The 15,325-nt window shown below is 38.2% G+C and overlaps 1 protein-coding gene across 3 annotated transcripts in view; it reads left to right on the forward strand.

Annotated features, from left to right (window-relative positions):
• Positions 1-15,325, forward strand: part of PCDH15 (protocadherin related 15) — a 1,015,846-nt gene that overhangs the window by 236,469 nt on the left and 764,052 nt on the right. For 2 of the 3 annotated variants that reach the window (XM_075257479.1, XM_075257481.1), the window contains exons 3-4: positions 12,487-12,501; positions 13,147-13,212. In XM_075257479.1, the coding sequence (XP_075113580.1) occupies positions 12,487-12,501; positions 13,147-13,212 (81 nt within the window). The remainder of the gene's footprint in view (positions 1-12,486; positions 12,502-13,146; positions 13,213-15,325) is intronic. The other variant, XM_075257480.1, reaches the window with a different exon arrangement.

Consider the following 15,325-nt stretch of genomic DNA (forward strand, 5'->3'; position numbering starts at 1 on the left):
AAATCTCCCTAATAAAATAACATTTATGACATTAACTGTTTATCCAGTGTTCACATCTACCTCTTGGCTGTTTTGTATATTTTCTCACAAATTACATATATATATACATACATATTTTATAAATTTTGGACAGAATTTTGGTGCATTTTCAAAAGTAAATCTCTTCACATAGACTTTACTATTGACAAAAAGCTTTTTTACACAATGTAATTAATGCCATTGATGTTTCTGAGTGTTAACATATCCATCAATGTCTGAACAAAAATTAACACAGGACTTCATTGTATAGACAAAAGGTGTTTCAGCACTTGAGTCACTGAGATGAAATAAAAGAGGTATATATCAGTTTACTGCATGTCAGACTTGCACAACACTATGTGGACAATGCACTATTATAAATACATTTACCTATTATTTAAGGAATGCAAGGAGGGATTACCATGTTGGAGCCCTAGTAACATCCAGTATAAATTATGCATGTTATGACAGCACAGAAATGTAGGAGCTGTAACGTGATAGAGGTTTTCCAACGCTCAATAATACAGTGAAGAAAATACTGTAGAAATGTAAACCACATATTAATAATTGATAGATTTTCATCACTGTGTTCTGTCGTTCATCATTCTTCAGACATGTCTCCCTGTTATTATTTCATCAAAATGTCAGACTGATGTTACACATTGCTGTGTTGTATTATGGTAGGCTGCAATAGCAACTTTGTAATGGGTTTATGTAGTTTTGAAACCACTTAAAAAAAAAAAAAAACCTTGCCAATGAATTCTGAGTTAGTTATTGTGAGAAGTTGACAGGCAGGATGCTGGAAAGTCACTATGGCTAATGGTGAAAACAGCATAGAAAAAGTATAGTTTTAAGGCAGTTTTGCACCCAAAAGTGTGTTAAAGGGGTTGTCCCATCTCAAGGATCCTATCTGTACTGGTAGCTTATGTAAATTAAAGACTTTTCCTAAATATATTGCTTTGGAAATTCTGCTCTGTTTGCCTGCTATGTGAAATTATTCTGCCCATTGTTTACACTGCGTTTCTATTACCACAGACTTATGAGATAGGACAAGTGACTCACTGCTCTGCCAGCTGGACAATCAGTGCAGCTAATTGCAGTTTAATGATACAGCCAAGTTTGTTGTCTCTCTATGTAAACACACAGATAAAACTGAGTCTATTCTGTAGATGCATCTGCATATTATCTAATTTGCATAAGTATTGTGATACCTAAGCTGGGAGGGGAGGCAGGAGAAAACCCCTTTTAAGGGATCTATGAAAGTGGACAAAAATAGGACGTGCCACCTTTTTTTTTTTTTTTTTTTTAATCAGTCCGTGTAAACTAACTGAAAAAAAAAAAAATCAGTCATATGAAAAGCCCATATACACATGCATTCAATTTAGTGTTCTTGTTTGTTTGCTGTTAGAAAAAACGGCCATCAGACAGCTGATATTCACTGTTGTGCGAATATATGGTAAATGTATGTTCAAGCACAGGGTTTTTTTGGGGTTTTGAAAACTCCTCCAAAACTCACATGAGGTTGTGGATAAGGCTTTTGTAATGACAACGAGTATTTTTATGTGGTTTGGATTATCTTTCAGCCTCCCATCAAATTCTCTTGAAACAGCAGTGCGTAATCTGTGCCATTGAACAGAATGTACTGTTTCACAAAGAAGCGACTAGGAGACTTTTGCAAAAGGGGGGCAGCAAAAGAAAAAAAAAGTGTTTTACAGTAACTGAAAAGTGAATGGGATTCTAGCTAGTCCCATCCACACATTGCAGAAAAATGTACAATGGGAAATTGCAGCATGTTCACTATACCTGTGAAGAAAATACTGCAATTTCCCTTAAGGCCGGGGCCCCATGGGTCGGAAATGCTGCGATTTGCCTGCTGTATAAATGTTGCAGGAAAAATTTCATTGTTTTACAGTAATTGCAAAGTGGATGGGATTCTTGCGAATCCCATGCCCACTTTGCGGTAAAAACCGCATTGCAGACACGCTGCGATTTCCAAAACTGACCCGGTTTTGCAAATCCCAGCATGTCAATTATATCTATGGAAACGGCATAGATATAATTGTAACAGAAAGTCCAGGAAGGAAAACTCCACAAACTTTCTATTTAAAGCACTGCAGGAAGTACCGCAATGCGTTCTGATGCGGTTTTTCCCCACAGCACTGTAGTGCTGTGTATCATCCCATAGGTCCTTAGCCTAAAAGTGTAAAATGGACAGGAAGTCCACAGAGGTAAACGCTCTCTGAAAACGCAATGAAAAACACTGTGGAAAAAATGTGATGCATTTCCGCCATATTGTTTTTATGCAGTGTTTTTTTTTGTTGCATTTTGCTACGTGAGGCCTTAATAATACTTAATAAAACTTTATTTAAAAAAAAAATAAGTAATTTTCTGGTGACACATTCCCTTTGTTGTAAACTTGGGAGAGAAGGCTGAACATTGTAATATCCATTTTTATTATAACAAGTTTATTTAAAACATTGTATAATTTTGTGTTATCAGACTATAGTTAACATTTTATTTAAATAATAGAGTTAGGTTCATAAGACAGCTTTGAGTTGAATACATGAATTTCATATGAATCACTTAAATTCCATTTCCCTGCTACTTGGCCTTATAGGGTACATGATAATTTTAGCATAATTGGCATGTAATCTGCAAAGGATAAATAATATGAAGTAACAACAGCATATAATTAGGTGTCAATTATATTCAGGGATAGCAGTAGTAATTGCTTGACTATTTGTACCTTGAATAATAAACAAAATATACACCGAGATCCACATTCACTTTTGAAGAAACAATTCTAAGTTAGTTCTGTTGCACGACAATAAAACAATTACATTTAAACTGTTATTTGTTTACATGGCTAATTTCCTGTTTCTGCTGTTAAAATAATTATGTTTAATATAATTGTAATAATTGTGCCTTTTGTACTGAACTTGTTAAGCAAAGTTTTTCAATGTTTCCGTCTCGCTGAATTCTAAAATCTAGCCTGCAATGCTTAATACATAAAAATGGTAACATTTTATATAAAGGAAAGATATTATCCCTTAATAAGTATTTGCTCTGAAGGCCCCACATAGCGGGCCACAGCGAAAAAGTGCACGGGAAAAACCGTGGCGGAAATGCATCACGTTTTTTCCTACAACGCGTTTTGCAGAAAGTCCGCAGAGGTTTCTTCTTGAACCTTCTGCTTCTATTATACCTATATTAAAACCACCAGTGTTGACATGCTATGCATATTTTTATGTAATGTGTTGGTGGGATTTTCTTTGTTTACACCATGTGGGGCCCCCGGCTTGAGGCAGGATTGAACTGTCCCATTCCAGTAACAGAGGGCCTAGTGTTGTCACTATATAATGGATAATTGTTCCTACCGTGTTCAAAACATCCATCACAAGCCAACTTGCTATTTTATAAATTCATGTGCAAGTAGCTTATTAGACCTTGTCTAGGGCTACCGTATATACTCAAGTATAAACCGACCCGAATATAAGCCGACCCCCCTAATTTTACCACAAAAAACTGGGAAAACTTATTGACTCGAGTATAAGCCGAGGGGGAAATTCAGCAGCTACTGGGAAATTTCAAAAATTAAGATGGCCGAGTTCTTGGGTGCAGTAAATGCTGGGGAAGGGGAGGGGGTGTTTTGGTTGTCTGTCTGCCCCTTCCCTGAGCTTGAGGACTGGGTTTTTTACCCCCAGTTGGAATTCAGCCTGGCTGAATATAGGGTATCTGCAGTGCGCCTATTAACCCCTTCCAGACGGAATAGAAGCACTACAGGTACCCTATATTCAGTAGACCTGGCACTTTCAGACACAGGGATATCTAATGTGTATGTGTGTCACAGTCATTTTCTACTTTGAGGGCAGGTTCACACTAGCGCCCAATCTCCGTTATGCATAATGGTTTCGCCATGGGCAGCAGAAGACGCTCACTGACAGACACTGAATGTCTGTTTCTGTCCTCTGCCAACAGAAAACGGAAACCTGCATAACGGAGATCAGGTGCTGTGAACCCGCCTTTATATGTATTATAGGGAAAGGATTTAGAACTTTTATTTATTTTATTATATATATTTTGTTTTAATTTTATTTTTTTTTACAATTTTTTTTTAGCCCCGCCTGGGGGACTTGAACCTCCGGTCATTTGATTGCAAGTCCCATAGACGGCAATACAAGTGTATTGCCGTCTATGGGAGAATCTCTACATTACTATTACAGCTGGTCATAGACCAGCCGTAATAGTAATATAGCGATGACAGGCCTGGGAGCCTTCATTAGGCTCCCGTCTGTCGTCGGAACAGGTTGGCTCCTGCGAGCTCGCTGCGCAGGAGCCGGCCTGCAACTTTAAAGGTATGGGGCAGGCTGGGGGGGGGTCTGCTATCCTGGCCTGCTAGCAGAAAATTACCGTAATGACCCGAATATAAGCCAAGGAGCACTTTTTCAGCACAAAAACTGTGCTAAAAAACTCGGCTTATACTCGAGTATATACGGTATATTGATGGGGCCAGTGTCCAAAGTATGCAACGAGGAGCCATCTGTATGTCTTTGCGGGATTGACTAGGTAGCAGGTCTCTGAATTGTGTAGTCGTGGATGGGGTCAATTTACACTACCTGACCCCTTACAACACATAGGAAAAGACCACTCTTCCAATCACTGGCCGTAGCAGTGACCTCCTCTAGCCAGTGATTGGCTAAGCAACATTACCACTGTATTGAGTTGGTCTAGAATGGCAGTGGCTGAGAATCATAAGCTGAGTATAATATTTTATTATTTTTCTTTTAAACCCATTCTAAGCACTTTTTCAAAAAAGTTTTTTGTCAAACACTTTAAAATTTTATGCTATTTGCGCAAAGTGCACCAAAGATGCCCAATATTTTATGTCCGTGTCTAGTTTTGATCACAGCAGTAAATCTGGGCCAAGGTCTGTATTCCTTCATACTTTAATAACTTGATTCTTTCATAAATGTAAATGAATTGCAAGGTGGACTGTTCAATGTTATTGTGTTTGAAATATTCCAGTATTTATCGATGCTCTTTGCTGTTTTATAGCTATTTTATGAGAAATATCATGCAGAAATATGATGTCTTTAGTGCATGCATTATCAATTTTTAAAATATATTTTTAAAGTCTAATGTAAAACCTAACCAACAGTAAAACATGCTCCAAATTAATTAAAATAAAAGGGTTTTTGTTGATATATTAACTATACACGAACTGAAATTAGACCCAAATTTCAAGTTATTTATCAAAATCCTAACTATTCAAATGAACTTCGATAAAACAGACACGTTACGACTGATATATAGCTGTAATATCATAATCGCAGTGTCCTTGTGAAAGATATGCCTGTCCTTTTTCCTTTTAGGATGGTGTCCTTCTCAATTCCTTGTTCTCAGAACAGTAAAACATCAATAATATTTAGATGAATTACTGGAGAAAGAAGAAAATAATTCTTTTCAGAGTGCATTAGCTGCAAGTTGAAAGTATATTTTTCCGTTTCTATTTTTAATAAATTGCTAAATAATGCTACTTCAATAAGGCACTTTCAAGACAAAGTAACATACATATATCGTCTTTTTATAAAGTTTGATTATTTATTAAAAAACTAAGAATTGCATATTCAAGTACATCAAATACATTGTAACAGCCAAAGAATAAGTAACAATAATAAAGAAACACAGTTATAGCTTTGGTGTTCTAAAATGTAGAACACAGAGTCTAGCATCGTATAAAAAATAATTTTCATTGTTCATATAACAACAGTTTGTAGTTTAACTTTTTATTTCCAGTGATATCCCCAGTTGAAAACAGTCAGCATGCAGCTGTTACAATTCTCAAAGGTGTTTTTAGCTGTAGATACCTCCAGAAATAACAGAGGTAACATTGTAATATTGGAGTTATGTATGATGAGAATCTAATTTAGTCTTTCATTATACCAGAATCACGGTGTTATGTTTTATTATACATGTGATAAAAGGGATTGAGTGAACCCCTCTTTAGTCACAGCTTCTCTGTTGTGATAGTCTCTGGAGCAATTATTAGAAATTGTAGGAACTGGCTGACAACAGAGAGCAGTAAAACCATCTATTGAAATATTTCACAGCGCTGAGAGATAAATCCCAGATACCCAAACTTCCATCACTAGCTGCGAAGCCAGATTGGCTTGTGCTGAATTTAGGGACCAAGTTATCATCACAACAACTGGCATAAGAAACACTCCACAAACTGAAGTCAAACCAAAACCCACCATACCTTAAGGTACAAGGCAGATCATAACCAGGGGGATAAATCAGGAGAGTGAAAGTTAAAGGGGCTCTATCAGCAAAATCATGCTGCTAGAGCCCCACATATGCGTGAGTAGCCTTTAAAAAGGCTATTCAGGCACCGGTAAAGTTATATTAAACTACCCCCCCCCCCCGTTTTAAAATGATAACCTAAAAAAGAATGTGCTCTACTTACCGAATATGCACGCTGGGCGGGCATTCAGGGTGTGTCTTCATCTTCATCCCCGCCTCTTCTTCCTCCGACGTCCTCCAGTGCTCGCGAACGGACTTTGAAAAAAAAAATAGCCTGGGCGCATGCGCAGTAGCATGCGGCTTCTACTACGGCTACTGCGCATGCGCCCAGGTCATTTTTTTAATCAAAGTCCGTTCGCGAGCGCCGGAGGAGGACGGGACCGGAGGACGTCGGAGGAAGAAGAGGCGTGGATGAAGATGAAGACACATCCTGAATTCCCGCCCAGCGTGCACGTTCAGTAAGTAGAGCACATTCTTTTTTAGGTTATTATTTTAAAACGGGGGGGTAGTTTAATTAAACTTTACCGGTGCCTGAATAGCCTTTTTAAAGGCTATTCACGCATATGTGGGGCTCCAGCAGCATGATTTTGCTGATAGACCCCCTTTAAGCCAAGAGTCAGTCTTTGAGTTAATGACTGAACCAAATTCGAGACACAAGCAGATTTCCAGTAACTAGTCAAAGGTCAATTCTGAGAGGTAGCGTGAACACAAATTAGCAATAGAAGAGTGCATGCCCACACTATCTGTTGCTGGTAAAAATGCCCCTATACAACATGCCTCCTGTTTCAGCACTGTGTGTGTGAACATATTCACTATACGGTGACTACCTGAGCTCTGTTGTTTAGATTTGTTCTGCCTTAAAATATCATCCCCTGATGAAACTGAATAGTGGTAATGAGTAGGTAAGGAAAATACATGTATGGATGTCCACTATAGGTAGGGAAAGGGGTAGCTTTCTCTTTCCACCATAGTTGCAGCTGTTAAAGTGAGCATTTCTTATTTCATGGCGATAGGTGTAGAGCGCATGCTGTATAGGGGCACTTCTACCAGCACAGATATTGCTAATTTGTGTTCACACACCCTGGCTGGAAGAAGTGCTAGTAGGGTATTATGTGTGACCTGAGTGTTATATGCAGTAGTAGTCATTAGAGGTGAATACTGCAATACTGCAGTGAGCAACTGGGAGCTGTTTATACACATCTACCTGTATGAATTAAGGGTATAATTTGAGTTTAAACGCTCTAATCGTCCCTTTACTGCAATATATTCAGACATTGCAGATTTCTTTATAGTCTCCTGTTCACATTATTGTAGTCAGATTTTTAGCAAAATTGTGCACCAGTGACACATTTCCTAGCTTTTTAGATTTGTCATTAAATGTTAAATTTTAATCCCCTTCATTTTTTTGTTTTGAGTTTGAAGTGACAGACCTTTCTAATTATCCTATTATCTAGTATCAAACTGGTCTAACATGAGCAGCAGGCCACCTTCAAACAAGCACGCCAGATCTGTGAGTGCAGTATGGGAACCCAGGTTGCAACCAGATACTAAATCTAACTGTATTCCAAGGCATCCAACTGAGTCTAATTCTTGCATACCAAACCTCGCTTGTCCAACACCATTTGGTTTATTAGAGACCTAAAATATTTTGCATTATTTTCTATTATACTGGAATTGAGTCAATATTCCCTTTACAAATATTGTCAAACTCAGCATGCTTGGAGCACTGCTGTACATGTTATAAATGATGAGATGGCATACGGAAGCCCTAGACAAAAATTGTCGCCTACTGCAGGCACACTGGAGGCCAGAGAGACACAGGAATTTGTATCCAGTCTAGATGACAACTTTTGAAATCTAAATTGGGTTAGTGTAAGTGTGATAGATATATCTACAGATATAGCACAGGTTAATATGACTTAACTCTGTTAACAACACTGTGACATAGAATAACTCGTTCCATGGTTTTTAAATGGCTTTTGTTGCCTCCTGAGATAGGATATCACACCTCAGAAAGTTATCTCGGTGCAGAAAGTCACGTTATACATTTCTACATCTGCATATTGTAGATAAATTTTAGGCACTGTGCTTTATATATATTTTAGACACTGTTTGATTTACATCTTAAATATTACATTTAGTTTTTGTACATGACTTTTGGTGAGATGAAAAAGGCAAATTTCTGTAAATTGCTTGAGTGTTTGATTTGTGATACTGGGCTAATGTGAATCATACATCCATTGCTGTGTCTTATTTATAGGTTTAAATATACATAAGCTAAAGTATCTAATAATGAAAATACAAACTATATTTCCTGGCTAAAAATTTGAGGATCCCTGTTTCAAGAGCAAAATTGCTGCAGTAGAAACGATCAATTATTTACTTATGATTCTAGTAAGGCATAGCACGATATAAGTAACAGAGTGGTTAATTTCATACATTTGTTTTTGGAAGTATAAATCTACTAATCAATTCTATTGTTATATTCCTAGTGTTTCAAATCTAATTCATTTCAATACACTAGCAGGGTTCAGAAATCTAAATATAGAGTTTAAAGGGATTCTACCACTAAAACACATTTTTTTCTAGTTACCACGTCGGAATAGCCTTTAAAAAGGCTATTCGTCTCTTACCTGTGGAAGTGCTCTCCGCCGCGCCGTTCGTTCAAAATACCGGTTTGTACCGGTATGCTAATTAGTTTTCTCGCAGCGATGGGGGCGTCCCCATCGCAGGAGCAGCGATGGGGGCGTCCCCATTGCAGCTCGAAAACCGACCGCAGCGCCGCCTCTCTGGTCTTCTGTATCCTCCCCTTGCTTCTTCAGCGTCTGTCGGACGCCTGCGCAGTATGCTCTGTTCGGCGAAGATTGCCGAACGTACTGCGCATGCGCGAAATTGTGGTGCCCGCACTATGGCTGGGACCGCAATTTCACGCATGCGCAGTACGTTCGGCAATCTTCGCCGAACAGAGCGTACTGCGCAGGCCTCCGACAAGACGCTGAAGAAGCAAGGGGAGGACACCGAAGACCAGAGAGGCGGCGCTGCGGTCGGTTTTTGAGCTGCAATGGGGACGCCCCCATCGCTGCTCCTGCGATGGGGACGCCCCCATCGCTGCGAGAGAACTAATTAGCATACCGGTACAAACCGGTATTTTGAACGAACGGCGCGGCGGAGAGCACTTCCACAGGTAAGAGACGAATAGCCTTTCTAAAGGCTATTCCGACGTGGTAACTAGAAAAAAATGTGTTTTAGTGGTAGAATCCCTTTAAAAGAATTGTCTGCTAAAGACAGCCCTTTCCCATATTATCTCAATGACCCTATAAAATCCCACATTTTCCCAGATTCTTCTCCTGTCCCCTGACAAAATGAGCTGGTTTGCCATGGTGTTAAGAGTGAGACCTGAAGAGATTTTGGCTACTGTATATGAATAACTCATATTTCATTGTATAAACTTAGGCAGAGTAAAGGAAACCCCAGTCAAAAACTGATCATATTGAAGGTTTTAGAAAAATGTCTCTCCACAGACATTACCAGCTATTTGCTTTGAGAGACTATGCCTTAGCAACAGTATTAAAAGTTAGAGGAAGGGGGATACTGCTTCTCTTTTTTTTCTTGAGAATAAATTTTGAATTAGAATTTATTAACTGAATTAGCATCTTTTGTTTAAAAAAAACAATCCCTAGCTTTGAAGTCTTTCTCTAGGAACACTCTGAACGTTGAAGAGTCATTTCTGTACACAGTGAAGCTAATGTATACCATACCCACTGTCTACATTGAGTATTACATGTAACAGCAGACTGCTTAGCCTGCCTCTACAATCCATGCCCTCACTGTATCATACTGTATCATACTATAATGAAAATAAAACCTAATCTAACTGTATTTCTCTTTCTTTGCCTAACCCTGCTTGTACTACATGATAGATAGTAGCTCTGGTAACCCCTGCTCTTATCTTAACCCCTTCCCGACATGCGCCGTAATAGTACGGCGTGTGTCGGGTCTGTAACTATGGCGACCGCCCGGGAGCTGGGCGGCCGTCATAGCCACCGGGTGTCTACTGCTTTAAGCAGTAGACAACCGGCTCTAATGCCTCCGATCGGTCCCCGGACCGATCGGAGGCATTAACCCCTCCGGCGCTGCTGTCAAAGGCGCCGGAGGCGCCATTTGCCCGGCGGCGCATGGGCGCCGCCATTTTGGCAGGGATCGCCGGCTCCTGGAGCATGATCCAGGGCCGACCCCCCGTTGCCATGACAGCCGGGAGCCTTGTTAAAGGCTCCCAGCCGGTCTGCAAATTCTCTCTTTTGCAGGCTGGTGTATACAGCCTGCAAAAGAGATGATGATTTTTTGCATTGCAATGCATTAGCATTGTAATGCATTGCATTAGTGATCAGACCCCCTGGGGTTCAACACCCCTAGGGGGTCTAATAAATGCAAAAAAAAAAAAAAAAAGTAAAAAAAAATATAAAAAAATATAAAAAGTATTAAAAGTTCAAATCACCCCCCTTTCCCTAGAACACATATAAAAGTAGTTAAAAACTGTGAAACACATACATGTTAGGTATCCCCGCGTCCGAAATCGCCCGCTCTACAAATCTATAAAAATATTTTTCCTGTTCGGTAAACGCCGTAGCAGGAAAAATAGTCAAAAGTGCCAAACCGCTGTTTTTGCACTGTTTTGATTCTGATAAAAATTTGAATAAAAAGTGATCAAAGCAATAACATTTCCCGAAAATGGTAGAACTAAAAAGTACACCCGGCCCCGCAAAAAAAGACGCCCTATGCATCCTCGTACACCTATGTATAAAATAGTTACGGCCGTTGGAATATGGCAACTTTTAGAAAAAAAATTTTTTAACACCGTTTTGGAATTTTTTTTAGGGGTCAAAATGTAAATAAAACCATATAAATTTGGTATCCCTGGAACCGTACCGAAACACAGAATATAGGGGACATGTCATTTTGGCTGCACAGTGAACGCCGTAAAACCAAAGCCCGTAAGAAAGTCGCAGAAATGCATTTTTTCTTCAAATCCACCCCATTCTGAATTTTTTTCCTGCTTCCCAGTACATTATATAGAATAATTAATGGTAGCATCATCAAGAAAAATTTGTCCCGCAAAAATTAAGACCTCATATGGCTCTGGGAGCGGAGAAATAAAAAAGTTATGGGGTTTAGAAGGAGGGGAGTCAAAAACGAAAAACGAAAATCAAAAAATGCCATCGGCGGGAAGGGGTTAATTATACATAGGTCCATCTCACTAAATAGCAAGCAAGGACACATTGTAGGTACAGAAAAGAGTGAGTAAGATTCGCTATAAGGCAGGGACTGTAAAGGCAGGCTAAGCATTTTGCTTCTACATGTAATGCCAAACTTATACAGTGTATATTATACACATTATACCTACTGTCTATAGGATGGAATTTCCTTAGCAAAACTCAGAGGGTTGCTAAGGAGAAACTTTTAAAGCCCATAAAAAAATTAAAAAAAAAAGAAAAAAGGAGCAAAAGCAGTTAATAAACTAGATTACTAAAATTCCTCATATATCTTCCTACACAAAATAATAGCATATAGAAAGTGAACACAGTTACCCTGTTAGTCCAATGCCCTGTCCTGTAACAAAAGTAAACTTCTCCATAAGGTAAAATAACCCATTGTGAACCCATTTTAACCTTTTATACAGAGCATTTTGTCTAAGTCAATTCTTTCATAATTGTTAATTTACAATACCTACCTTTTTGAGGAGATCATGTCATAGATGAATGCAGAGGCATAACTGGAAGCTCCTGAGTCTCGATGCAAAATTTGTCATGAAGCCCCTACCTACCTTTGTGCCTTTTAGAATAGTAGTATGTTTTAGGTGACCTCTGGGGCTCTATCAGTGTCCAGGCAGCGGTAATGACCGCTACTGTTGCAACCCCTAAAGCTACTGGTTCCTTTACCTACAGCTTCCTTTAACCATCTATTCTTTAGCCCCCAAAAAAATGCTTTTCATCTATGATAGGATTTTAATATACCCTTTGTAAATCCTCAATTCTTCTTCTTTATGATTGTCTGCTAATCCCTATATTCTACTGTTTGCATGTGACATCTATAAAATGATTGTCTTCTCATTTCTTTTCTTTCATAATTCTTCTCTGCTTCCTTTGATGAATATACTTTTGACTACAGACTGGCAATATGAGGGTAAGATGTCACAAGCTGGAAGTCCTAAGCATTGCTTGTCTGTTATTCATATCCATTCTTATAACATTATTCAGATTCTGCTCACTCACTTCAATTAGGTCCTTTCGATCAGAATTAAATACCAATTATATTTGTTTTTGTTGTGAAGCATTAATTACAATGATTTCCTTTTTAATCACTAGTTATGTGTGTCCTAAATCACCATAATATCCTTCTAGTCTTGAAGGACTTCAACTTCACAACTGTGTTTGCCTCAGACTTTAGAATGAGGCTTAATACGTGTTTTCAAAAACATTCAATTAACATATAAAGAAGAGAAACAAACCTTTCCAAAATAGTTCCAGTGGTTGTAACTAGTGGCTTTTGGTGTTCCATGTGACCAGTTGTATGTTGTGATGTGCTAGATGCTTGTTGTTTGCATTTTAGGTCTTTTGACGCCACTCTGTTCAGTGTGACATTTTGGCACTCCAACGTAGACTCTGTAAAAACCATTTTGTGCAGTCATTAAATTACATTGCTCAGTGAAGTGCAGCCCAGATCTCCCAATATCATCTTTATTAAACTGGCCATACCAGCAACATTGCTTAACTACTTCACATAATTAGATGGTCATTAAGTTAATTAATGATTTTCTTTTCCTTATAGATTGTGAACTGGCCAGGTCTGGTCCACCTGCAACTATAGTTGCTATAGATGAAGAAAGCAGGAACGGTAAGCTTATTTGGAGAACCATCTTTATCTACATCTTGGTTTAAAATGTTAATTTGCTTTGTAGCTGTGAAATTGTATTGGAATATTTTATTTGCTGATGCCCTTTTTGCAATTCAGTATGAGCATTCAGATACTGCATTAGTATTCAGTACAATCTTTTATTAAAATGAGTACAGCTGTCAGTTGTTCTATGTCGATAGGGCAATCAATGACAGAACATATATGATTTTACTGTAGGTTTTCCATCAGTAATTTTATTTGCTGTTATAAACAGATCTTATCCATATTACTTTATGTCATGATATACATAATCTTGAAGGAAGAAGTGTAGCTTAAATTTTCTTGAACCCTATGCTAAATCTGTAAAGGTTCAATTTGTTACATTATTTACATAGAGGTCCAGCTAATACTTAATATATGAATGATTTGCTATGTTTTATAAATAGCATTTCATAAATAGATCTAGTTGTACCCTTTGTTTTTTTTTTAATGTGGAAATGTACTGACCATCATTGGCTGTATAATGTTGCTTTCTCTTGTAAATCCAATAAAATTCTGATTTACCATAAATAGGTTGGGTGCATAGCACTCCACAGATGTTCATTTGCTGTACATTACAGCTGTAACAAGTGCCATTTATGCTATTGATGCCTTCTTGTGTTTCAGAGGAGCTTTTATGCCCAAGTACAAATGCTACCTCTGCATCCCCTATAAGCTAGTCCTCTTCTTGAAGGAACATTTAGTACAATCATGAAATGAATGAAGATTCTTTACTTGGACATAATAACTCTACATTACCCAGAACAATCACTAATAAAAATACGGCATTCTGAGCAGTCTCATCCTCCGCACCATGTTTGCTTGAGCAACACCATCAAACAACTATAATCAGGGTGGTCCCAGATTTGGAACCACAAGTCTAAAATTTGGATAATTCTTTCAGAGAAGTTCACATTCTAATGTAATGTTTGCATGTGTACAGTAAATTCATGTGTGGAAAGAAAAATGGTGCGGTCTAGTGTGCATATATTTTGGAAAGTGCATTTTGCTAATTAAAGCACAGATGCTGCAGTTTAGCAAAACATACTGCATTGACATGAGGGTCTAGAAATGAGTTGGTTTCGTCAACTGGACAAATACTCTGTCCTATAAAATTCCTAATAATTTATAGATTGGTTACAAAAAAAAAAAAAAAAAAAAATTATTTAGTAGTATATGTGTCTACATTTAGTTATTTAAACAAGTGTGTTTACCCAAAATTCTAGGGTGTAATTGAGATCCACCTTCCCAAGTCATGTTGTTTATCTCACACATCATGTGTGTAAAATGTCTCTGTAGTGCTGTCATGATTGTAGTAACATGTTAAGGTCAGGGCCCCATGTAGGCTAAACGCCACGGCAAAAAAACACAGTGTTTTACATTAACTACAAAGTAGATGGGACTTATGCTAATCGCATCCATATATTGCAGAAACTAATCTGCACTAATGCTGCTATTTCAAAAACACCCACATTGTAGAAAATCACAGCATGTCAATTATCCCTACTGAAATGCTGCCGTATTCCGTATAAGTATAAGGGAAGCTCTGCAGGAAAAAACACAATGCGTTTTTGCTTCGGTTCTTGCTGCAGTGCTTTTTGGCTGCAGCTTGCTACGTTTGACCTTAACCTATCTTGGTCTGAAATTAATCATGAACTTCTAGACAGAAAATGGGAATTGGATTTTTCAACAAAAACATCTTTTTTTAAAAAAAAAAATATATATATTTTACCACTGCATTGTATAACTTATACATTATATTATTGAAGGAGTTGTCCAGGAATTGGAGCAACAGTCCCCAGCACTCCATTGTGTGCCGCTGGCATCTGTTTACTCACATACATCACCGGTTCCTTACCAGATACCACTGGTCACTGATTGGTGTCAGCAGTCAAATGATGCCAAGGACTTCTGGCAACGGAGCTGAATGGACTGGTGGCAGACAATGGAGGGCTTAGAACAGGTGATTTTTTTTTTTTTTTTTTACTTTATCCATTCACAGACCAAAAGGCTGCTCCATTTTATGGAAAAACCCTTCCAAGGTTTTCTTCTGTTGCCACTTTTTTAATATATA

The sequence above is a fragment of the Leptodactylus fuscus genome, chromosome 10 (genome assembly GCF_031893055.1).
Source record: "Leptodactylus fuscus isolate aLepFus1 chromosome 10, aLepFus1.hap2, whole genome shotgun sequence".
NCBI classification, from domain to species: Eukaryota; Metazoa; Chordata; class Amphibia; order Anura; family Leptodactylidae; genus Leptodactylus; species Leptodactylus fuscus.